The sequence below is a fragment of the Apteryx mantelli genome, chromosome 2 (assembly GCF_036417845.1).
Source record: "Apteryx mantelli isolate bAptMan1 chromosome 2, bAptMan1.hap1, whole genome shotgun sequence".
Classification (NCBI taxonomy): Eukaryota; Metazoa; Chordata; class Aves; order Apterygiformes; family Apterygidae; genus Apteryx; species Apteryx mantelli.
In genome coordinates this window covers 40,160,428-40,185,461 of record NC_089979.1, presented here as the reverse complement: position 1 = coordinate 40,185,461, position 25,034 = coordinate 40,160,428, and the positions used below count along the sequence as shown (strand labels likewise).

The window sequence follows — 25,034 nt, the reverse complement described above, 5'->3', positions numbered from 1 at the left end:
CCATCACCTACGCTGCTTGTACCAAATTTTCACTTGGTAACATCAAATGTTGGAAAACTTCCATTAAACTATTTTCTTCTTAAGCTGAAAGAAGGTGTAATGAGTAACGGCCTTATCCTTGACTTTAAATATTTTATACTAATGCCATATTAGAAAAAAGACATACATTTATCATGCTATCAGTAGCCACAATGTACATGTAATAAAAAAAAGTCTGTATACATAAAAAAGAGAAAATCCAAGTTCCTCACCTTCTTTTCTGGGTCTAGTGCTCCAGAAGCGGCAACTGAGAGTTCAAGTTCCTTTTCACTGTTTTTTTTTGTTTTAAGAAAAGAAAATTAAAAAGATCAAACCAGAGAGAAGTAACAACTACACTCATTCTTTTAAAGCACAGACTCCACAAATGTGTGGGTAACATAGCCCTGAAAACCCAGAGCAACACAAGACCATTCTTCAGCTTGACTCCCGCTGGAGTCAGGGAAGAGCACTGTATGTTCTTTGTAAATAAAGAGAACTCCCCCAGAAGTATCTATCATCTATTCCACTTAATAAAAATCCAACTGCCAAAAAGGTCAAATCATACATTGCTTTTTTACTGCAACCTTTCAGCACATTTGATAAAAATTGATCTTTATTCACATTACAAATTGATCTTCGTTCACGTTACAGTAAGAAGTTTCTTATAAGCATATTCAAACAAGTGATTCAAAACTCCAGCAGTAAGTACTATACTGTAATTTCAGGTCTCAGGTTTGTTGGGCATGTACAGATTTTAATCACATTGTCAAGTTACTTCTTTTTAATTAATCCTTTCATTAATATCACTGTGCTTGCATGTATCCAGACCATCATTCAGCAACCAGATACTAACAGGCAAGCAAGAAGTTTATATTTAATTATTTTGCATAGTCAGATGGACAAGTTCTTTGAAAGTGAAAGATCACATCCTAAATGGGAAGGTAAAGAAAGATTCATTTTCAACTCTGCAAAATAATCAGACACTCCCCTCACCCTTCTCCCCTCCTCCCTCCAAAAAGTAGACGCTTTTGTATCTTTAAGAAACTGAAAAAAATCACTTTTAAAAATAAGAAATTCTAGCTTTGCCTTTGTTCCACTGAAAGCTGGTGAATTTGTTTCTTAAAAACTAAAGATCTCATCCAAATGAGTTTAATTAGACATGACATTACCTTTAGTAAAATAGTAGCTAGAATTCCTTATTTGTGAAAATTATTCTTAACACATTCAGAGAAATTCATGAAATTTCTTTCAATTTCAGCAGTTATCTTTTTAAATATAGTAATTTTCCACTACCGTCTTTTATTTCTCTGTTGCTCAGCCATCTGTTCAATTAGTTCTTTTCTGTATTTCTCTTTTTTCCTTTGGAGAAGTTCTCGGTCCTGACCACCTAAAGGAGATTAGTATACACTAGCATAAACACTCCACAAAATACATACAAAAGGTACTCGATGAAAGCGTCTTATTTCGATCAAGTCAAAATATGAAACGCAGCAGAGTATATAGTTTGGGAATGTGGATAAGAGCACTGTATTTTTACTGATTAAAAAAATCTACTTTTAATATACAAATTTATTTGGGGTATGACCATCAGAACTACTATAACTTTCATTACTATTTTTAATTTACCATTTCTAAATGGTCAAGAAGTTAAAAGCTTCAAAACACTGCAATACTGATACAATAACTCAAAACATAGTTACTTAAATTTTATATTTGATTTTTTCCAACGCTGAACTAAAAAATAGATGATAGCACTCAAATATTACAAAGCACTGCTCTGGATAAAAACGAAATTTAAAACTGAAGACAGTCAAACTACAGGGATGAAAGCAATTGATCCACTTTCAAGATGGTTTCCACAGCTACTAAGAATTAGAGATGTACTGGAAGATATGTACATGCAAAAGGAAACAGTGACAACAGCACCTAACATGGATTTTAAGGAACCCCAAAACTTCCAACCTTTGGCAATCCCTCCCATCATCTCATTCTGGAAATAAAGATCTCGGAGTGAGATTGCAGGGAGGAGAAGAAAAAAAAAATAATAATTAAAAAAACATTTTCTATAAAGCATGGCCATCAGACACAATAGACCCCTAACACATTTCCATACACAAAGTCACTGTGGATCTCCAGTGAAGTAAACCTGACCAAGAAAGTGGAAGAGGCTGGAAAGACAAAGAACGAACCACGATTTACGGCTGAGTGAATTTTTTTTTATTCAACTATCATGCTATCATGCATAACGCGACCAAAACATACAGGATGACCTTGCAGCTTGTGATTTATTTATTTATTTATTTATTGGGGGGGGGGAGGGGTCCAAAATCACCACTCATTTCCAAAAATTTTGAGTGGTAATATACTTAGTCTTTATACAATGGAGTTAACAATATTCCTCTCCTAACGAGAAATTTGTGAAGACAAATGCATAACTTTGTGTACTCAAGTTACTATAGCAAGATCGCTGCAAACAGACCAGAGAGGCTGACAAACAATTAGAACACCAGTGTTTTAATGTTGCCTTTCAAATCTTCAGAAAAATTGTCCTGCCTTATATAGCACTAAAGATCATTTTGATTCATATGTAAAACTAAATTATTCTGACAATTTGTTTTTCAATTTTCCACCAATTCAAGTCTAGCTTAACTTTAGAGGCTAGCTTAACTTCAGTAGACCTGAAGATCTACTACAGTTCTTTTATTAATTTTCTTATAGTTTTCTGAATTTAGGCAGGAATGCTGTTTTTCATCAAGTGAAACACAGTATTTCTCTCTATTATGCTCCACAGTATTCCCTGCAAAATCTTGTGGCCGCGTTTAAGTGATAAGAGATGACCAGAATCTCTGTTCTTAGACACAGTTGTGAACACTACCATTTCCCATATTTTTACAATAAAAATTCAAGCACTGAGTTGCAGGTGTCTAAGAATGTAAATATTAACATTTCTCCCATGCTTCATTTCCTAAAGAAAAGAAAGAATTTGAGCCTTACACTATTAAGAAAGCTTAAAAAGAAACATGGCCTCTTAAAAATTAGTTGGAAAGCCCTATTTATTACATTAAATGGAAAAAGTAACATTCTTTTTCTTTTTTGATTTTCTCTATTTAAATAAAATTTATTTACCACTCTCAGGAACAACAAGCATAAAAAAAATAGTTTTAATTATTGCCAAAAAATAGTAAAATATGCAAAGAAAGGCTAACTCAGTGTTATTAAATAGGTTTTTGTACGTACCAAGAACAAGGCCTGTTGCATATGGCATTTCAGCTGCAGACTTTGCCTGTTCACTAGCTGAAGTACTAACTTGTGCCTGATTTCTGGCAAAGACAAAAAAGAAAAACAGAAAGATCAGACTTCAAAATTGACTTACAGTCTGTGTGAAACATGATAGGTGAACTTACATCATTATAAGTTATGATAAGCAGCTCTCCTAATAGCGTAAGAAATATCATAAGCAAAAGCCACCACCTTCTGAAAAAAGGCGTTTCCCACTGTTCTTCGCCTGCAGTTTCTGAAGCTATCAGAAACACTGAGTCAATCAAGCACTTAAACTCTTGACTAGCTCCACTGAGTTTGTTGACATTGTTTGTTTATGTAAGGTCTAAGTATTTTCCTCATCTACTTAGATTCGATCTTACTCACAAGTCCAGAAAACAGAAAAAAGGAATCTTAGAACTATTATCATGAAAGATTTCCCTCTTTTTCTGATCATGAAGTACGAACTTGGAAAGCAGGTGATCTTCTATTGTTTCAAAAAAGAGAACTGGCATGCTAGATTCAATAGCTATTTTTAATCAAAGGAAACACATTGTTCTTGTTCTACTATATCCTAAGTTGGAGGAAAAATTATATTAGCCATTTTGGCTATTACTACTAATACTACTATATTTGGCTATTACTATTACTACCACTATTACTACTTCTAACATATTAGAAATTTTAAATAGTTTTAATAAACATTTTCCTTTCACCACGATTTTGTAGTGCATTTATCAAAAAAGTACACTGTATGACACACCTAATATTTCCAGTTCTTGAGATCTGTTGCACATGTGATCTCTCCTTTAACTCGTCTTCATAATCTGCAGGCAGATCTCTTACTCTTGCATCTGGATATGGCCTTGAAAAAATAGAAACAATTCAGCCATGCTTGCCTAAGAACATCCAAACTTAAAAAGAAGGTCCACCAGTCTCTTACAAATGGATCCTCAGCCCGATTGTGCACTGGACAACAGAACCAGTTCTGAACATATCACACAATTTCCAGAAATAATTCCCTTTGCTAGAATTGTCCAGGCAGCTCTCTCTGGAATTTGAAAAAACAAGTGTACTTTCACGCTACTTTCATATTATTGGGCCTGGTTAGGAGTTTTGAGAGCAGAAGAGAGGAAACAACTCCAAGAAAATCTCTTCTTGCTTGAATATCTGGCTGGCTGTATGCTGGCTAGGGTTAAACATGGTTTTCCTTGCAAAAAAAGTCTAATTCTTCATTGCAGGGGCAGCTTTCCTGACAAGTCTTACTACTTTTGTTTGTTTGTTTGTTTGTTTGTGTGTGTGTGTGTGTGTGTGTGTGTGACCAAATTCATATCCCTGGTGGCAACTCCAGACCAGATCCTGAAAGTGACACTTTGGTATTCAGAGGGCATTAAGTAAAATTGATCTTGCTCTTAATCTGCAGGGGCCAATGTCTACAACAGATCACAGCACACAGCTAACTGGCAAGTCTAGTAAAATAGTTAATTCAGGTGTGAGAAGCTTCCTTAATCCATGCTCAGCTATGTGCCTGATATTATTTAAAAGAGAAAGAGGACTTCTCCTCAAGGGAACAGACAGGTATGAGATATTATGGTGAAAACAGGAGCTGAAATTTGAATCACCTACATATGAAGCAAAGAAGATAATGCAAATGAAACTCCAAATAATTCCCAAGATGCCAAAAATTGTGTGGACACAAGTGAGCTTTTCCTGAAAAGACCTGAAGTAGCTGAATTTACAGGCTTGTCTAGCCTTTAAAATCAACTGCTTTCTAATGAGGACTTCAAGTTATCTTGATAAAATAAGGCAGGAATAGATATTTAATTAAAAATAAAGCACCCAGTAAATGCTGACAAAGTTGTGTACTTTTCAGAGAGCTGGGCAAAGCTGTGTACTTCCTCATAAGTAAACCAAAAAATACTACATAAACACAAGCAAAACATCTTATTCTATCATGTCAAAAGATCAACAGCTCTGCCCACCCCTGTATAATTTAAATAAAAGCCAATAATCAGAGGTGGAAGAATATAAGTAGATTATTAAACATTGCTTTGGCAGTCTTAACGCACAAGAACACCACGAAAGAAACACGTCCACTGGCATGATGTGGTCTTCTTTCATGACCAAGATGATCTTTTTGATAATGATCACTCTGTTACTTACCAGGCTGTTCACTTAAGACCAAAACATGGTCAGGAAATACAAAGCCTAGTAGTCTCCAGAGTGATAAAAGGAAGTAGGGAGAAAGCAAAAAAAACAACCTTGGGATTCAAGAGGCAACCTACTTTGTCAAAAGCAGCAAGCTTAGCATGGTGGACAATGGGAAACAGTGACCTAGAGTAGCCACCGAGTTTGGTAGTCCAGGAGCATGTGTGAACCTGCCTTCTCTTGCCTGCTTTTTCAATGCCTCCAACCACTGAAAAGCTGCACTGTTTTGCCCAGATAGGTTGGCCTGGTTCAATCAAGGAAGAGTTCTTACGTTGTTTATAGGGCAGGGCTGGCTGCTGGGGACAGCCCATAGCGTCCCATAATAAGAACCACACAAATTTTGCACCTCCTCTTGCTTTCCTGTCACCATCTCCATTTGCTGAAACGTGTCACAGTCTCTGTGCCCTCTGCCAAAACAGAAACCTTTCTGGAAAACTCTGTTACAGCCACTTGCCTCTCCAAGCTAATAAAGCCCAATTAAAAATACATACTTTAGTACAGCAAATAATAAAAATATTTCTTCTAAATTTTAGTTTAGAATATTTTAGTTTCTGCCACAAATCAAATCTGACCGGGAAAAGGTTGATTTTACCTGAAATGGGGCGGGGGGGAAGGCTAACTCTTCAGAAGCTGAGCTGTCAGTAACTAACAGATGTGCTTGTCCTTCTTGAAGGGAGACTGAATAGAGTTTGTAAAAGATCAGTGGACCTCCTTGTGAAGGAGAAAACAATACTGGATGACAAAGCACATTAATAAGAAACAATGAACATTTTCAATAAAAATGCAGCAAAAAAAGTAAGTATACCTTAAAATAAACCTGAATTTTACCTAGAAATTTAAGTTCAGGCAATTCAGTTGATGATTAAGCAATTTCTTTTAATGGGCATACATCAAGCTTGCTAACAACAAGGATAACACTATCTTCTGTACTGCCTTTCAAAGGAAAAGTTGAATTTAACCGTTTCAGAGGCCTCTTGAAATGAGCAAATTAACTGTCTAGTATTACATTGGTCACAGAGATTTATATGAGCCATTGGATTTTCTGGAATAACTACTGCTATTCAAGGTGATACTGTCTATTGTTGGCTCAAAAATCACCCTTGCTGATATTTTACATATATAACTCTATATATTCTTTGAGAAACAAAGTAATCCCTCAAACTTTATCAAATGGTCATTTTTTAGTTAAATATTAGACCCTCTGTCCAATTACATCAGACAGTGGCAAGTTACAGCTACCTGGCCAAAAAAAAAAGAGGACATTCATCCTATTGGACATTAATTAACATATAGGATTAACAGTAACCCCCCTCTTCTGAGAAATATGGATATTTTGGCTATCTTTGTTAGATACCGAGTCAAGCTTCTTAGCATACTTTTCTTTATGAAATCCTGAAGTTGTAGAACACAAAGACCCTATCCTAAAACCTGCTTTGCTCCATCTTGTGGTATAATAATGACAAAAAATTGCAATTTTTGTGTTAAGCATTTTCTTCTCATTGTAATTCACTAAAAAACAGATATTCTTATTCTTGTCATCTGTTTAACCACTCTTTCCATTTGCTAGTCTTTTTTTCAGAAACAAGTTATGAGTAAATACATGCTTTTAAGAAGCGTATCTGAACATACAATTTGAAAATCTGAAATAATCCAGTTACTTAGCCTGAATCTCCCAAATGCTTCCAGATATTTTGTTTTTGTAAACACTTGTTTAATTCCTTGATGGAGAGGAAGGGGGGCTTGGTTGGTTTTTAACACTAGAAAGGCTGTGAAGAAATACAGAAGGCCATTTTCATAGTGTAGTTACAGTGTTCTACTGGCATTTGAAACTGGAACAAAATATGGCTTCATTCCACTTTGAAAAGGCCTTTCTAGTAGAACAGCACTTTAGGCTTTGTTCTGCTTTATTTTTCCCAGTTTTTAATTTGCAATACTATCCAGAAATTTATTCACATAAACAGATGACTCAAAGATCACTTAGACATTTCACCAGTAATTAACAATGAAACGTGATTGTGATATTTAACATTGTTGAGAATGGTAGAATTTGCCTCATGTTTTTTCTATAAGCGTTATTTCCAGAAAAGTAGCTATTTCTGCTAATAAGGGAAAGAAAATCATGTCTCTTTCACTGAAGAAACAGTGCTAAAACAATTTGTGCAACACCCTTATCACAAAGGGGAATGAAAAGAATATACAACTCTACTGTTCTGAGATCTGGAAACTGAAAAAAATATTTAAATTTACGTACAAGAAACTTTACTGCATTATTTCATTTGAATTTTGCTGGATAAAACACATTTGTTTCAAGTTTGGTACTATTCCACACCATAACTCCCCGTTTTTGAAAATAACCTGCTCTTGCAGTGGAATAACAGAAGGAGGCCAAACGGCCAAACCTGGAATGATCTGCAAGGGGTGTGTGCACGCATGGGTTTTATAATGAATGAGCTTAGAATAGAAAGATTAACAATTAACCAAATTGATTTATCAACTAACACACTAAAGAGCATTTAAAAGAAATACATATCTGTTTTCCTCATATCTGATTTCTATAAAACACCTCATTTTTGTTTGGTTTGGTCACCCTCCTTAAATGTTTTCTTAAACATTTATTCAAATTGTCCACTTATTAGTTAGATTAGCATTAGGATTTGACTCAGTCATACCAGCATTTTAAGACTTTGCCAATTAGCAAGACATGCAGTAAAAATTAGAAATCTTAAAAATATATTTTAAAAAATCCTAACATCTAGTGCTATGTACCAAAAATTGAAGCTCAAACCAGTTTTAGAATCCGAATTGAAGATTGACTTGCTGTAACTATTACAGACTAAGAAAATACATGTAATCTCAGGCTCTCACCACAGGGGTTTGCTCACAAACAGTAACATATTCTGGCAAACTACTCGTCATATAAACAATTTGTATGCTTCTTTTCTTGTGTAATTTCTCCAGTATCCATAGTTTGTCATACTATTTAAAATGCTACCTAATATATGCTGTACATTCTTAAGTTCTGGTCCAATTTTTTAAATATTTTTCTAAAAATTATGTCAAGGTTTCTTTTTAAAGGAAGTCCAAAAAACTTTCACATGTGAATCTTGTATGATTTTTTAAGAGAGCAAACCACAGCTGTCAACAAAAAGCATTACAGAAATACAACAGAAAACTGAATTAAAAATACCTTTCAGCATAAAAAACCCGTGGAGGTCTTCTGTCATAATCACTTTCATATCTAAATCTAGAGTCCATATCTTCACCTATCTCAGGATCATAGTCCATTCTGTAGTATCTTCTATCAAAATTACGATCTTCATCAAGTCTGTGATGCCTCCTAATAGGAATACCAGATTGGCTAGCAAATCCATGATGTCTGCTTTCAGGAACATCCAAATCTTCATCAAGCTTTTTATGCAATAGTCTACTTCTTACTTCAGCCTCATCATCTAGCCTATGATACCTGTCTTCCTCCAGGTGTCTCTTTTTTGGCACTTCTTCATAACCTTCTGTGGAAGTAAAGGCACCTTTCTTGGGAGGTTCTGTACCTGTACTACAGGGCTGTACTTGCGTATGTAGCTCTGGCTGGAGCTTAGTAACAGCAATAGTTTTTTTATTTCTGTCTGTCTCCTGCTGTTTAATGAGAAAAAGAATATATTAAAAGGTATGAATATAAGCAAATCACATACAACAAAATCTTGGTTTTGCATTTCTTCAGACATCCCCTAAATAGGTACTAGAGGAGCGGTAGGAAGCGAGCAAGAAAAATACTTCTTCAAGGCGGACTTAATAAGCTAGGGAGATTTTTCTTGAGGAAACAGTGTTCCTTCTCTTATCTAATGCTTAATTTTTTTTTCCAGTTATTTTTACAAGAATGGCTATCAGTCCTGAAGAGGCTTTCCACAAACTCCAAGAGGTAACAACCTGACCTTCACATTTAAAGGCACAAAAAAAAAAAATTAAAAAAAAAATTTTTTTGAACTTTATACCTAATCAAGAGACTAGATGTCCTTATTCTATCCAGCTTCAGGCAAGCCGTGGTACTTCTTACCCAAGAGCACAACCTTCTAATCTGACCATTTCTTAATCTATTTTCCCTTCCCCAGTGGCTGTCACTATGAGAAAGGACAATTTAGTAGATAATAAACAGTCCTATGACATAGGGGACCAGTGTTCAATACACAATTCTAGCAAACAACATGATTTTAGACAAGCTGTGAGATATTTCTGTGCAATAATCTTTCACCTGGGATAATAGTAGATATTAGCTATAGAATGATAATAGTATCTAATACTTCACAAAATGTTGTAAAGAAAAATAAATTAAAGATGCAAATGACACCAAACTGGGAGGAGAGGTCAATATACAGGAGGGTATGACTACCATTCAGAAGGATCTTGATGAACTGCAGAAATGAGCTGACAGAAACCTCATGAAGTTCAACAAACGCAAAATCCAGCATCTGGGACAGAAAAAACCCATGCAACAGTAGTCTGCACACTGTCTGTCTAGAAAGTGGATTTCTAGACAAACTTTCTAGACCCCCAGGAAAGACCTGGGGGTGCTGGTGAGTAACAAGTTGAATATGAGTCAGCAGTACATCCCTGCATTAACGAAGGCCCACAGTGTCCTGGGCTGCATTAGCAAGAATGTAGCCAGCAGGTCAAGCAAAGTGATCCTTCTCCTCTGTTCAGTGCTTGTGAGGCAGCCTCTGGAGCAGTGTGGCCAGTTCTGTCCCCTTCCCCAGTACAAGGGAGATACTGACAACTGGAGAAAGTGTACAGGATGGCCACTAAGATTGTTAGGGGACTGGAGCACATGAAGGAGAAGCTGACAGATGGATTTGTTCAGCCTAGAGAAAAGGTTAAGGAGGGTGTGTATGGGGACAAGGGGTACCAATTGCAGTCTCTAACTAATGGGTGGTTTCAGAGAAGCCAGAGCTATGCTTTTCTAAGTAGCAATGGTCACAAGTTACAGCAAAGGAAACCTGAATTGGATATCAAGGGGAAAAAAGTTCACAGTGAGAGTGATTAAGCAGCAAAACACAATGCCCAGAGAAACTCTGGAATCTCCATCCTTACACATATTCCAAACTCAACGGAACAAAGCCTGATCAACCTGATCTAACTTCGAAGTTAAGCCTGCTCTGAGCAGGGGATTGAACTACACAACTTCCAGAGGTCCTTTGCGACCTAAATTTATCCTATGATTGCCTGAACTGTTGGACCAAACTTCTAAGGTAACATATATTAAGCATAAGACAGTCATTTGACTGTGTCCCAGTCACACATGCCTCAAATTTCTCAGAGATGGAAGAACAACAAATCCTGACTATTTTTTTCTTGTTTATTCTTTTACAGCAAAATTGTTTCCACACAGGAATAATAAAAATGTAATGTTCAACAGAATGATAAACAAACCAAACCAATCAACCCCCCCCCCCAAAAAAAACCCTCCACACTTCACTCCCTGAATATATTTGATTATGTAAGTCAGCTGAGGAAACATAAATGCCTGAATATGTAGATGAATCTTTAAAGACTTATGGTCTCCACATTTATGCAGGTAATATAAACTTATACAGTGGACAGAGAGCTTAATTATTTTTCTACACTAGCCAAAGGAAGAATCACCACCGGTCAGCCCAGTCATGCATGCCATTGCAGAGAGTGGGGTCTCCTGACCAAGAGGAACAGGTATGGGCTTCCTGCTTCCAAAATCTGAGTCTCAGATGCACAAACACTGGCTGCAGTTTTGCCACCAGTTTCCTAGGGATCACTTTTATATAGTACCCTTCAAGAAGCCAAACAGAATCAGATATTGAATTTCAGCATATAAAGAATGCCTGAATACCGCCTTATAGCTATGTCTCCATAGATTAAAACAGTTTTCAACCATATCACACTCGAACACATTTCTTGAAGGCGATCTTTCTCATGTGAAAATAATGTTTGCAGAGGGACAAGCAACATTCTTCTAGACAGAGCTTATAAATGCATGAGTATTTGAACTTGTCAGCTGCTGTGAGAAAGACAGTGAACTTTCAGCTGTTGTGAGCACAAATACAAGGCCTACAATGGTGCCACCTAGCTCTCATAGTAGTGCACACACAAGTTGCCATATTTAAAAAAAAAAAAAAAAGACAAAGCAAGGCCTTCTTAAATCAAACCTGCATTAGAGAGGAGTTCCAAAATTACTGCTGTCCATCACTAAAGCAAGGCAACAATACAAAAAAAGACATGTCCATTATTCTGCACAATATTTTAAAATTAAAAAGTAATAGAGAGGCTTTCTCAGATCAATATATTTTTTCCAGATTACTAAATCAGAGGGTCTCATACAATGCAAATACTTTGCGAACAATTAGAGCTAATAATCCTCTGCTGACTATAATTACTGCCCTTGGTATATTGGTAGGTTCATGGCATTCAGACAGAATGGAGGAAGTATTTGTAATCATTTACAAACAACAAAACACCTGGGGGAAACAGAGTGGGAGCAAAATAATGTTCAAGGTGAGTAAGATCAGGCCATCCGCATCCTACTAAAGAAGGATTTCCAGAAAGCAAAGAACCGTAACTAACAAAAAACCAATGAAAGCCAGGCTCCTGAGATTCTTAACTCCAAAGCATAACTTGCCCCAGGAGGTAAGAAGTAATGTTTCAGCTTCCTACTTCTTGCAGAATGCATGTCTCTTGGAATAATTTGTTTTACATGTGTGCTGAGTGTGCTGAAATGTTTTATTAACTAAATCTGCATTTTATTTTCCTTTATTCTACAGAGACTTAGGCGATGCAGCACTTTAGATCCAAGTGTGAATGCTAAAGAAGCTTCTAGTAACCTGTCACTTCTCTCCTACTACAAAATACCTTTCCCTAAAATCCATGGGCCAAGATGCTTGTGCAAGTACCTCCTAATCTATTTCAGTCAGGATAAATCAGTTTAGTGGGATTTGCTGTCTGAATTATTTAAATGCAATTTGAGGTGACTGAGTTAAGTGAAGCAGCTCAGTTAGTAGAGATGAGGAGGTGAAAGCCTCAATGCTATCAAGCAGCTGGGCACAGGGTGCACATATTAGTCTCTTACAAGAACAGCTCTCTGCAGAAAATGCACCTGTTTACAGCTTAACAGCAGTAAAAACCTCGAATCGGCTGTGGGAAAGGGAACAGCTACACCTAACAGGGATTAATGTTTTATCCAACAAAGACAGCTTTCTTGGCCACTACTTTCATCACCACAAACAATCTGGAGAATTACTTCAGAGACACAGAAGAATGAAAGCATCCTTCTGCCAGATAGAGATGACCAAAGTATGAAACAAGAACTGTACTGTATGACTTGTAAGCAGTACTTCCCAGATACATTCATAAAACCAGGGCCTAATTAAACTGCATTCTTTGCCTCACTTTGTGCATCTCAGTCAATGAAAAAATAATTGACAGTGACAAAATTTCCAGCAAAGTTCATTTATGTTCTTTCTTGTAATGTATCAGCTTCAGTAAATCTGTATTACCTCTGTGTTTTTCTTCCCTAATTTCCTTAGCCTTTCATTCCATTCTTCTTTATCCCTGAGATATTGATTGTACTCCTTGTTTCTTTCAAGCCGTAGTCTCTCCTAAAACAGGCATTGAAAAGCATGTCATAATTTTGCATTTTTGAGGAGTAGCTTTTAACCTCATAGAACTACATTATTAAATGAATACAATCTAGCTGTGTGTTTACCCTCCCCCTTCTTTATGATGTTTGAATTGGCTTGGGGTTTTTTGTTCGTTATTGGAACATAGTATTTTCTCTTAATTTGAAATCTGTAAATAGAAGTCAGCTTCTTGGGCACAAAGTCTAGTCTCCAATAACATATCACCCTATTGAACATCAAGTTCCAACTTACAACCATTTAGGTTTGCTCCTGCTTATTACAAAATTGTTCCAAAACCTCAGTCCTTTGAGGATTGGGAATCTCTTTCTGATTTCCAATATAAATGTGTTTACAGATGATTTTAAAACATACTATTTTTTACGTTAAGATTAGTTGTGAATTGCCACACAATTAAAACAGGACAACATATACATGTATAGACAAGATGTGCTAGAGCTGTCAAATTTGAACTAGCAGTTAAACTGACTGCAGAAAAGGACAAAATTGCAAAGAATGGTTTTCTTTGGTTTCCTTAAATAATCTCTTCACCCTGTCCAAGAATTATTAGCTGCTTTTGCAAGGTGACACTATCTATAAACAGCTTGCTCAGGTCTTAAAATAAGCAGGAATCATACATCAATAACTTAAAAGTGTAATACGAAATAAAAAAGTCTCCAGGTAAAACAAACACTACTCTCCACTAGTTCCTGATACTACTACCTTTATGTTCAGAGGAAGCCTAATCCCTTATAGTACCTAATTCCAACTTGTATAATCATCATATAAATGAAAAAGTATTACAATTTTATGAATTGTGCTCTTCTTCACTGCAGTATTTTCTGTATTTATATACAATACAAAAGCTATTTAAAGATCTGAATATTATATATATAGGCTTACTTTCCCATAAACGAATTTCAAACAAAAAGAGTCTACACCTCAATTTCTTCAGAGAGCTATGACCATGGAAATACCAGCTTAATAATAGTTTTACAAATGAGATCAATGATCCCAAAAACTGAATTTTTCAGTCTTTGTGTCTATAGAGCTTCTAATAGTGACAATATAAAACCTGCAGATGAACCAGCTATGAAAACTGCCCAAGAGGTATTTTCTTCAACTGAGAAACTAGCAGCATCTTTAACAGGCCAAAAGCTTGCAAAACACTCCACAAAAGATTCAATATGCTCCGTGACTTAAAAATTCAGCACACTTAACATCTGAATTTTTGTTTCCTCTGCAAGGTAAACACCTCTGATGTTATCTACCCAGAGGCTAAACACAGTTTAGGAGTGCACAGTGTGACATCTTCTGGCAGCTTTTAGTTTCTACAGTGGTAATAAATAAATGACTAAAAAGAATACGATGCGCTTTTCTAGAAAATCTCTACTGAACGTTGAACTGTTATGATATAAACCCTAGAACATCAGACACATTTGCAATCCAGGTATTTCTTTACTTTCCACACACTTCATCAAAGATACTTTATCCTCCACTGTTTCAGCATGCATATCAACAAAGGATAATGCAAAGTTCATGAGCACTTGAAGATAATGTAAAGATATATTTCAACTAAGCATAAATGCGTGCTGCCACTGAAAGGAAGTCCCTACCCCTTCGTCGACATTCATTCTTGCTGCCTCCCTTGTTTTAACATTAGTATAATTTGGGGGTTGGGGCATTTTCTACAACATTAGTATTTACTCGTATCAGCTCTCACCTGGCTTATCATATGACCAAACATTATTGCCAGCACAAGAAAGGCAGGAAGATCAAGTAAGCATAGCAAGGGCAGGACCAATACTTTCCATAGCAGAAGTCTTGTGCCAGATTATAGTGACTGCGTAGCCCCAAACACAAAGCACGAATGCAATTCCAAAGCAATACAGGTCAATAATTCAAGAGTGCAACAGTCCAGTCCTCCTCCAGCAATACTGTTCCACTTTATCCCTCACATCTCTGCTGGAGTTCACCTGATCTTACAAAGAACCAGTGGTGATAACTGAGTCAGCAAAAATATTTCATGAGTTTTGATGTTTCTGCTTCCTCAGCTTCCTGAATCAATTTACAAGAAAGTACAAGAAAGAAAGTGAGAATAAAAAACAGTGTGGGTGCAGAAGGAGTGGAGCAATTCCTCCCTGTAAGACTGGTTTAGGCTGTCACAGAACCAAACTATTTATCAGAGGAATGGATTAGGGTTAAGAAAATCTGCATATCTATGTTGTATCTTTCCAGTTAACCTCCACCCAGGTCCAACAGCAGAGAGACTGGACTGTCCTGGCTGGTATCTCTCCAACATATGAAATCAATACTATAAATTGATAGGAAACCTCAGGAAGATCAAAGGGGCTAAATGCAGAGAGATAGCATGTACTCCTTTCACAAAACACATTACTAGCTGAATCTCAAAGTAAGATTAGAACTTGAGAAGTTCTATAACCTATATTAACAGTAGGCAATATGTGAATTACCCAATCAGCCTTTATTTAGATATGTAGACATATCTGTTCAAAAATCCCATGAGGATATGCAGTTAGGTTATGCATACACAGAAAGAAAGCAAAACAAATTGCGTACAGCAGAAAGCACACTGCTTTTAGTTCTGAATCAATGGACAGAAAATCACCAGAGGAACATCATGTAGAAACAACTACAAGAACATATTTTCAAAATCAATCTTATCCCTAGGCTGGAGTACAAAAAGTAATAAATACAAAAAGCATACATAATTATAAGGAAAACAAAGCTTATTAAGGAAAGCAATATATTTTCATAGGCCAGTATGTACAGCTGGACAAAAAATAAACACAACCACAAGCTTCTGAGCACAGCAGACCTTGTCTAGGTCTGAATTAGAATCAGCAAACCTCAAGCTGCTAACAACAGTCTAGAAATACACATCTTGAAAGTGAAGTTTCATTACCTAATTATCTACAAATCAAAGTACAGGCAGCATATGATTAAAAAATTGACAACAATTAAAATTAACTGACAAAAAAATACAAAATGTAAAGTCCTTATTTGAAAGTTATTCTAATGACCAACTCCAGAAATATTCATTTGCAAACAGTTTTTAAAAAATCTTCAACTGGAAAGAAATTTTCCACAACACTTTAATTATCAGGATTCATTTTCGAGTTATATGCCACTTACTGAATTGCCTCCAGACACCTACCTTGGCAGACTTCCGCTCATCAATAGGAAGAGATAATCCCTGAGTATATGGATCTACTTCACCAGTAGTCAGGTAATTTTTCTACATTAAGAAAAAAATAGAATTATTCAATATGTTTTAAAACACCAAATCTTACTTGCTAAATAGGTGCTAGGAATGATATGTTCTGAAACAAGGCTGAACAATTTAATGAAATAAGGACAGACGACAACCTTCACATTCTGAACACGTGGGATGTTCTTGGAACATACAAATGAAGTGAAACCAAGAAAAACCAAAGCTAAAGGGCTTGGGTTAATTTCAAACTTTCAGCTTGCATTTGAAAACGTTTGTCACACTTCTTTCTGCTTATACTATTTCGAAGATTACCTGAATTACTATCTGTAAATTAAAGACAGACTTTTATTCCAAAAACCACATTTCTCAATCTTTCTGTAAAACTACACGCAGAGGAATTTTACAAGATATTACCTTAAGATGAAATATTTATTATAAAATTGCTTTCTCCAACTACAGAAAGCATATGTCTACCCCTTATTTTAAGGGACACAAACCATGCTAATACTAGCATAATCACCACTCCACATATTAACACAACCTGTGTATGTTCTCCACAAAAGCAACCCCCAAATTTTTCAGGATAATGACCCACCACAAGATCTTGCAATGCCTTATGGACCACGAGCTAATTTCACAACAAAACTTTCAACTGAAAACACTATCCGTGTTGTTGCCTACCACAATTCCCTAGGCCACATCTTGAGCCCATTTGTACATGGCTGTACAGCAAGCCAAAATAGCAGCCTTTCAAATCAAATGCCAGCGCTGGAACAGAAGTAGATATTCAAAGTCTAGTGGCTTCCTTACACATCACTGATTTCCTAAAAACATCCTGAGGTCATTCTCACTCAATCGCTTGCTTCACAAATCCCATTAGTTGTAATAAAAGATCATGTGTTTGTGCAGGGCAGGGTGATGAGGAGATGGATAGATATGGTGTTTCACTGGCATTTCTTCCTTCCATCATCCGTGGTGTTATGTAGATGTAGCTTAAAAAGCTGAGGCATGTAAACAGACAAGTGCTCTGCCTGTCTGTCCACATCATTGGGAATCCACATCACTACAAACTGCATTTCTGAACTACAAGTTAAAAGATTAAAGGATTTTGTAACTATGCAGATATTCAAATATTGAGACAACCAGATTAACATGGAGAACTGAGTTATGTTTACAGGAAAAAGTAAATGAATTGTAATTCCCACTATCGCTTAATTCTTGTCACGCTTTGAACACATCTCTAGAGATGACCTTAGAGGTTAAAAAGATTATTTGCCAAAAATCAGGAGCTGATATGGAAATTGGATTTTCTACATAAGCATGACTAAACAAGTTACTAACCAAAATATTATCACTGTTAAGAGAGCTGTTAGCAATCATACTATCTCTTTGTTCAGGGAAAAGAAATCAGAGATTGCTATCTTATCCTCAGGTTCTACAAGTTTAATATAGTTAACATGCATTACATTAAAAAACCCACAAAACTCAAACCTAAATTTGTAAAACTAAAGTTCAATTGAGAATAAAATACTTAGTGTAAAAATGCTGTTATTGGGTACTTTGGTGAGAATAATAAAATAAATTAAGTTTTAACATGATTTTCTAACATGGAAAATAATCTGAATTTTCAGATTAAACAAAAAAACAACAATTATATAAGCATTATTTTGATCAGAGGTTAAGCAGCCAGCCACTACTGCTATTGTTATTCAGAAATTCCAGTGCATGCTACTGTAGTTAATTCCCATCATACACATATCATCTATAGCCTAAAAAAGAACAGGGGTTGTTTTTCTACCACACTACCTACCAGTTCTTTGTTAAAGCTGCTTAATTTGAATGACCCATATGGACACCATTATATTTGAAAATTATATATACATGACAGTATAATGATATGAATAATTAACAGAATTATTGTAACTGAAAGAAGCTGGCAAAGATGTGCCTTTTGTATTATTTTTCCTTGAATACTTTCATTCTTGCATTCCAGGCTTCAGAGCTTACTACTTTATTCCAGATTTCTAAATTAAGTAAATAAAAAAAGAAAAATCTGAACTCACAGTATCCACCTAATATAATTGATGAAAACTGATATGCTTTGCAGCAAATGTCTACTAAAAGAAACAAACTTTTGTATAGTCAGCATTAGACAGCAATGATAACAAATACAAAGGAAAAGAGAAATCAATGAGTGTTTTAAATCATATTAATGGAAAATAATAAATATAAGCAATCATTTTGCACAAAGCAAGCATCATAATGCTGTTAATCACAATGAATCACTATAGCACGCACAAATACACAAAGCACAAAAATGTAATGATTTTTAATTTATACAAACAGCACAAAACTTTCAAACAAAGCAAAAAGCTACTAATTTGAAGAAAAAAATGCATATTGCAGGCACCCTACCTTTCTTTTTGCCTGTGAAATACCCTACAAGTTAGGGAAAAGATACTATTCACAAAGCGTCTTTCATTCAAAAATATTTGACTTAACAAAAAAGATTTTTTCTTAAAGCCAATTCATTCTTTCATTTTAAGCATTAATGGCACCAATAACGGACATTTTCAAACAACAGAAGTTATTTGCTTCCCAATTTTTCCCATCTGACTTTAAAATCTGATACATTAAGAATGGATTCAGAGTAGTCCCAAGATTATGACATTTAATGCATACCATTTCAATTTTAAATCACTACTGTGGCATTTAATAACGTATGCTAAGCACAAGAGCAAAGTTCTTTTACATCTAAAACTGAAAAGGAGCTGGCAAATAAAGTCACACTACTTAGAGGAATATTATTACCTGAATGACAGACTGTAGAATACATAAGTACTTAAGGAAGTAACAGATGATATTTTAAATTCTTAAGAAGAAAATCAGAAAAAAGTGGAATGACAAATAAATAAAAATATTTGGAATAAAATATACTAGAATAATATGTAAGGTCATGGCACTGAGATCTTTAGAAAGCCTGAAATACATAGTCTTTCCTAACAATGACATTTTGAAATTAGTTTTACTCAGGAAGTCTTAATCAGCCACAGCTCACAATGAACGCCCTTGTTATAATGATTTTCCACAGCTTTTGGTTGTTTCCATTCAAATAAACTAAGGGAGTCATTTTAGGAGACTCATTAAACTCAGGCAATCAGACAAGAAGCTTTACCTGAGAAAGATATCGCCTATAATCTTGTCGAAGTTCCTCTTTTAGTTTATGCTTTTTTCGTTCATATTCTTCTCCAAGAGGTAAACTCAAGCCATAGTCACCTGAAAGTTTAACTCAGTTAAATATTAATATTCTACTAGTTTGTACCTATACAAAGAACATACTGCAAAAGATGCATTTTTATTGAATTTTTGGATTTTTATTAGACACCAGCAATAAAAAAATGAATTATGCAATCAGTAATTACAAAACAGCTGAAATAAAAACCAATCCCTTTTTCTAGAATGCTTTCCACACAACCACCCATGCAGAGAAGATAGTTTTTGAATGCTAGTTTTCCTCCAATCCTTGCCCTTTCTTCCCTTAGAATAAAATGCAACATAATCTGAACTCATTTGGATGGGTGCAAATATGTATAATATTTAGGTTACTTCATACTGTTTCTTTTATTGATGTATAATTTAAAGAAAAAAATCTCTTCTTTGACATGAATGTTAGTCTACAAATTACTCTGATATTTTAAGCTGTACCTATCACACAATATAAAACATACTTAGCAACCAACAAGCTACTTGCTTAGCATGAAATGTAAATGAAATCTATGTTGACTTCCATACAACTATAAGGAATTTAACCATATGATATTCATTTATTTTTTCCACTTCAGTGTTCTTTATTGCAGTAGATCCAGAACACACATTTCGTACTTCTCCAAGATTACTATCAGGCCTTGAAAGAGCTGCATTCTAAAACACAATGCCACACCAACTGCTGTTCCCAAAACACATACTCGAGTAATTTGTAAGAAATATCCTCTGCCCCAGAAGACCACTTCTGCAGAAGTTTTCACCACTCTCTACAGAGAGCAAGTGAATTGCACAAAACTACAGAGCAAGAAATACAGCACAATTTTTTTTTTTAATTGCCTGTTGTTTCCCTGAATGTATTTCTACTTCTTGTGGCCTGTTTGAAATGAATAGTCAGGGGCAAGAGGAAGAAGAGAGGAATTTTCAGATTTTAGTGGTATGCCATTCACAATTTATTGGATGGCAATTTGTTTGAATCCACTACTTTAACTGCTTATGGCATTACTCAGTGTCTGTAGAGTACAATGACATTACCTCAATGCTAAAAATTGCTAACTTGGGATGCACACTGCTAACTGCTATAGGAACAGATAAAAAGCAGAAAAAAAGCTTAGTAAAAAGATGCTAGGCTGGCTTGAGAAGGTTTCAGCTAAGTCTGAGTGTATCCAAACTAGCCAAAACAGGAGTCAGTCTGCTATACTACTGTGGAAATCAAAGGAAATAATATCAGATTAAGCATTTGGCATACTCAGTTTTGAAACAGAGCTTACAGAGTTCAACTAATAACCAAAATCTGCATGGAAGCTTCATCTCCAGCTTGCAAGTTATTATCTACAGAATTTGGAGAAAAATAAGCTAAGTGTAAGTTCTGTTAAAAAAAAACAAAACATCATTTCAACCAAACCAAAAGGGGATCCATTTTAAGAGAAAGAATACAGAAGAGGAAAGGTTTTGTTTCAATTACTTTCTCTTGACTTTTATTTCCACATAAAATTATAGTTTGATAAACTACTGAAGCTGAGAAAAATCAACAGCAACTAACATCTCAGACTAAAGATTCATTCAGTAACTGCACGGAGACCAGTGACATTCAGTACAACAATCAGTGATAATCAGGTGCTTTGATTCAAATAGCTGAAGTATTCAAGAGAGGACTCAAAGTTAGTTTTATTACAGAAGACCTTTTGCACTGCCACCAGAAAAGCAGTGAGATAACAATTACGGATAGTGGTTTAGGAGATACTAGAAAACTATCTACTACAAAAATTTACTTTGGGTGAGTGTAGCAGGGCAAAAATACTCCAGTTAATGTATGTTCACCATAATGCTCACTGTAATTTTGTGCATTTGTGCTTTCTGAATTCTTCTGTCTGAAGATGAGGTATACTTATTTTTCATTGTTTTTCTGCTTTGGTTTATTCTATATCTGCTTTATTTGTTTATTTTCCTATTTTACATTCTGTTAGCTGCATACAATCACTTTGACAAAAAAAAGAAAAATTAAGAAAAAAGTCAAGACTTTATGTTTTTACATAAGTTTGCACAGATTTCATATGTTGAGAAATAATTATACTGAATAACCCCAATTCATTCAGCCAGATTCTCAAAACAACTGCTAGATCTACAAAGCATACTAAGCAACTAACAAAGATCAAGTCCCAGTCTAACTTAACCAAAGGAAATTACAGTGCTTTAAAGCAGACCCAGGCAATAGCAATCCACTGATAGCCAAAGATGTTCAGCAGCCAAACAATTATTCCAGCAAGAGCTATTTGTTGCTTTGCATTTAAAATCATTTGAATGCCCCTCACATGTAGTATTTTGTGTTAATGTCTTTAGATGGCAACATTAAGTACAGTTTATAGTAATATACACATCATGACACGTGCTATTGCAGCTCTCCAACAACTCATAATCCACATAATCCTCATAAGAATCCACAAGAAACACAACGTTATACTACGTCATCCCTTTTTCCCTTATGACTTCGTAAAAATACTTCTGACAAAATACGTTACTCATGAAGTGGCAGACTACACTATTTTTATTTATTTGCATCCTTTGGAAAGGCAATGGTCTTGTTATTCTATGCAGCCTGTTTACCTCTTCATAAGGAGATTCCTCCCATTTTTCCTTCCTCTAGTCCCACAAAAGACACAAGGGGACCTTAGCTCCTTGACAGCTGAGTCCTGATGACTTCTCGTGCTTCTTTTTACTATAGGAGTTATTCTGCTGCCAAACTGTGCTTCCTCCCCTCCGCCCAGAATTAACATTAGTAATCTTGCGCTTTATCAAGAACATTTGTACTCTAGGTACTGAAATAATTGATGCTAATTATTGAAAGTATTTTAGTATTAAAAGAATTTTAATTGATATTTAGTGGTCTGTCACAGCCTTTGGGATACAAATGCAGACTACTTTATCTATCATGCTGTTTTCTGTATTGTATGTTACTATAGTTAAGCAAAGAAACAGCAACACCTGAACTAACTTGCTGATCAACAATAAAACTGCCAAAAATGTGAGGTACATTCTTATTCAAGTGCTGCCCTGTTACCAAGTTTATCCATTATGACTTCTGGCAGCAAGTAGTATTCAAGTGTCATTTCAGATCATTTTTAGTGATATCATTTCACAAAGCTTAGCACTAAAGACAACAGCTCATAAGCCAAGAGCTTCAGTTACAGAAACATAATTTCCAATAATGATTGGAGTTTAATTTTTAAGGTTTTTTTTTTTTTTTAAAGGCAAAACTCTTCCTGTGTAAAATTCCAGCACTACTCATGTCAATGTGGCCAGAATTTCACTTTTCAATTTAACGGGGTGAGGAAGACCACAGTCATAATGCTTCTGCAGTACAACACCTCGCTTACATGATTAATTTTTTCCAGTATCTCTAACAACTTAGCTAGAAATATTTACACTTAATCTTAAAGGAATAATGAAATGGAAAAAACTTGTACCTAAAAACAGTGTTTCATCACCTTCACTTTCACCTGTTGGACATAACTACTTAGATTTCAAGTTCTTCAGAGCCAGGAGCTGTCCAGTGTGTTTTTGTTAACCTCCTGTTATCTTTAAAGCATAATAGGATCTTATCATTTTGTTAAAGTTATGGGGAAGAAATAAAACAACAAGTTTTTCATCTTCAGCATCTCTGAGATACAGGTATGTATAATTAGCCTCATTTTATATACCAGAAAGTTGAGGGAGAAAGGATTTAAGAGATTTCCAAAACCACCAAGGTTATAGCCAGGAGCAGAAATCACCAATATTTAAATTAAATGTGTATTTGAACTTGTCAGTACTTTTTCCAATGATAAATACATATTTAATTTGAAAACTTAAGTTCTCCTGTAAATGGTTTAGAGGAGCTGTCCTTGTTGATTGCTGGAAGTTACAGGAATACAACTTCTTTATAAAAAACAGGCTTTTATTTATGTGCCTAAGATCAGTTTAGGCCCCCAGATTCATAAGCTCAGGCTCCTTTTTTATGTCAAGACCAGCACCATTCTAGTCAGGAATTCAGTTAAAATTATAGAGATGGCATAACAGATTGAAGGGTAGCAGAAGCACTAATTTATAAAATAGATTAGAAACACTAATTTAAAAAATATATTACACTGGTGTTATGTAAACAGCCTCAAATGCCCATAGACATACCTTCTTTAAAATAAAAGTATAGCTTTTACTCCCATTGGAAGTTGCAGAATTACACCAGAATTACAATAAGCACAGTATGAAAATAAATGAGATACAAAACCAAAGTGTCAACCACACTGTACACGTGAAAGGAAAGAGTTACCTAGCAATAAGAAGCAGGACACAAAAAAGCTCTAAAGCTGTCAAGACAGATTCAAAAGTGTATTTAAACAAAAACAGAAGTGCCTACAGGAAGATGATGGTAGGACAAGTTAGGAGGGCTGGCACCTTACAGAAGCAGTAAAATAGACAAAGGAATGCTATCACATGTTTTAAACAGAAATCATATTGAGAACACGAAACAAAAGAAGATAGGAAGATATATATTTGTAAAGAAAACAGTCAGTGAACTGTCTAGTCACAGCACATCAGGAAAACAAATTTAACCAGTTCACTGGTTAAGATTTTCAACCAAAAGAAAGTGCTTGTTCTTTCCTTGTATAAAGAACGACCACATTATATCATTCTTTATTACAAAAGCAACAAAATCAGTTTAGTACTCTATGCCTAAATGTTTAAAGACACTCAGAATTTATAAGAAAAAATTAGTTTAACTGTCTGTGTTCCTTTTAGCCAAGCCACAAGGGCAGAATAGGACTTTAAGCTAAGAGGCTGATAGAAAAGGCACCCTTGCTTCTCTGGCATAAAGCATGGAGAAAGAACCTTTTGCAGGAAGTTGATAGTTCAGATGAAAGATGGCCTCCAAAAACTTTTGCTTCAAGTACCCCAAATACAACATGAAAAGACAGATCATCTACCAAAGACTGGCAAGCAGGTTTTTTTTTTTTTCCTTCTTGTAAAGGTAGCCCAATTAACAAAAAAAAAAAAAAATGTTTGGCATATTTTCTTTATTCAAATCTCAGAAAACAAGCTTAACCACAGAAACAGCCCACACAATCCCAAGACATTTGGAAGAATAAAGAAATGGTATACACTTGAATTACAATAATCTTTTAACTAAAAATTCAAAGCAGTGATGCCCTTTCAAAAATTCGCAGAGGTAATTAAATGCTACCTAAACCCAGAAGGCATATTAAAGATATACTATACCTAAAGGACAGTTCTGTTGACTATTTGGAGGTATATTTTCTTTAGCCATGGAAATTAACATTTTGCTAGTCTCAGAAAGCTTCTCCGACGCTTTATTCTGAAAAAGAAAAAACAGTGTTTGCTGCATCACAAGGTAAAAGAAATACTATGTGAGAATAGTATTGTTA

At 35.3% G+C, this 25,034-nt stretch overlaps 1 protein-coding gene across 5 annotated transcripts in view; it reads right to left on the bottom strand.

Moving 5' to 3' along the window:
* CSPP1 (centrosome and spindle pole associated protein 1) overlaps positions 1–25,034 on the bottom strand; it is a 66,629-nt gene that overhangs the window by 35,420 nt on the left and 6,175 nt on the right. For 4 of the 5 annotated variants that reach the window (XM_067290527.1, XM_067290528.1, XM_067290526.1 and 1 more), the window contains exons 3-11: positions 24,868–24,964; positions 19,529–19,629; positions 16,297–16,377; positions 12,999–13,100; positions 8,672–9,117; positions 4,040–4,141; positions 3,256–3,338; positions 1,312–1,405; positions 252–309 (exon numbers count right to left, since the gene is read on the bottom strand). In XM_067290527.1, the coding sequence (XP_067146628.1) occupies positions 252–309; positions 1,312–1,405; positions 3,256–3,338; positions 4,040–4,141; positions 8,672–9,117; positions 12,999–13,100; positions 16,297–16,377; positions 19,529–19,629; positions 24,868–24,964 (1,164 nt within the window). The remainder of the gene's footprint in view (positions 1–251; positions 310–1,311; positions 1,406–3,255; positions 3,339–4,039; positions 4,142–8,671; positions 9,118–12,998; positions 13,101–16,296; positions 16,378–19,528; positions 19,630–24,867; positions 24,965–25,034) is intronic. The other variant, XM_067290530.1, reaches the window with a different exon arrangement.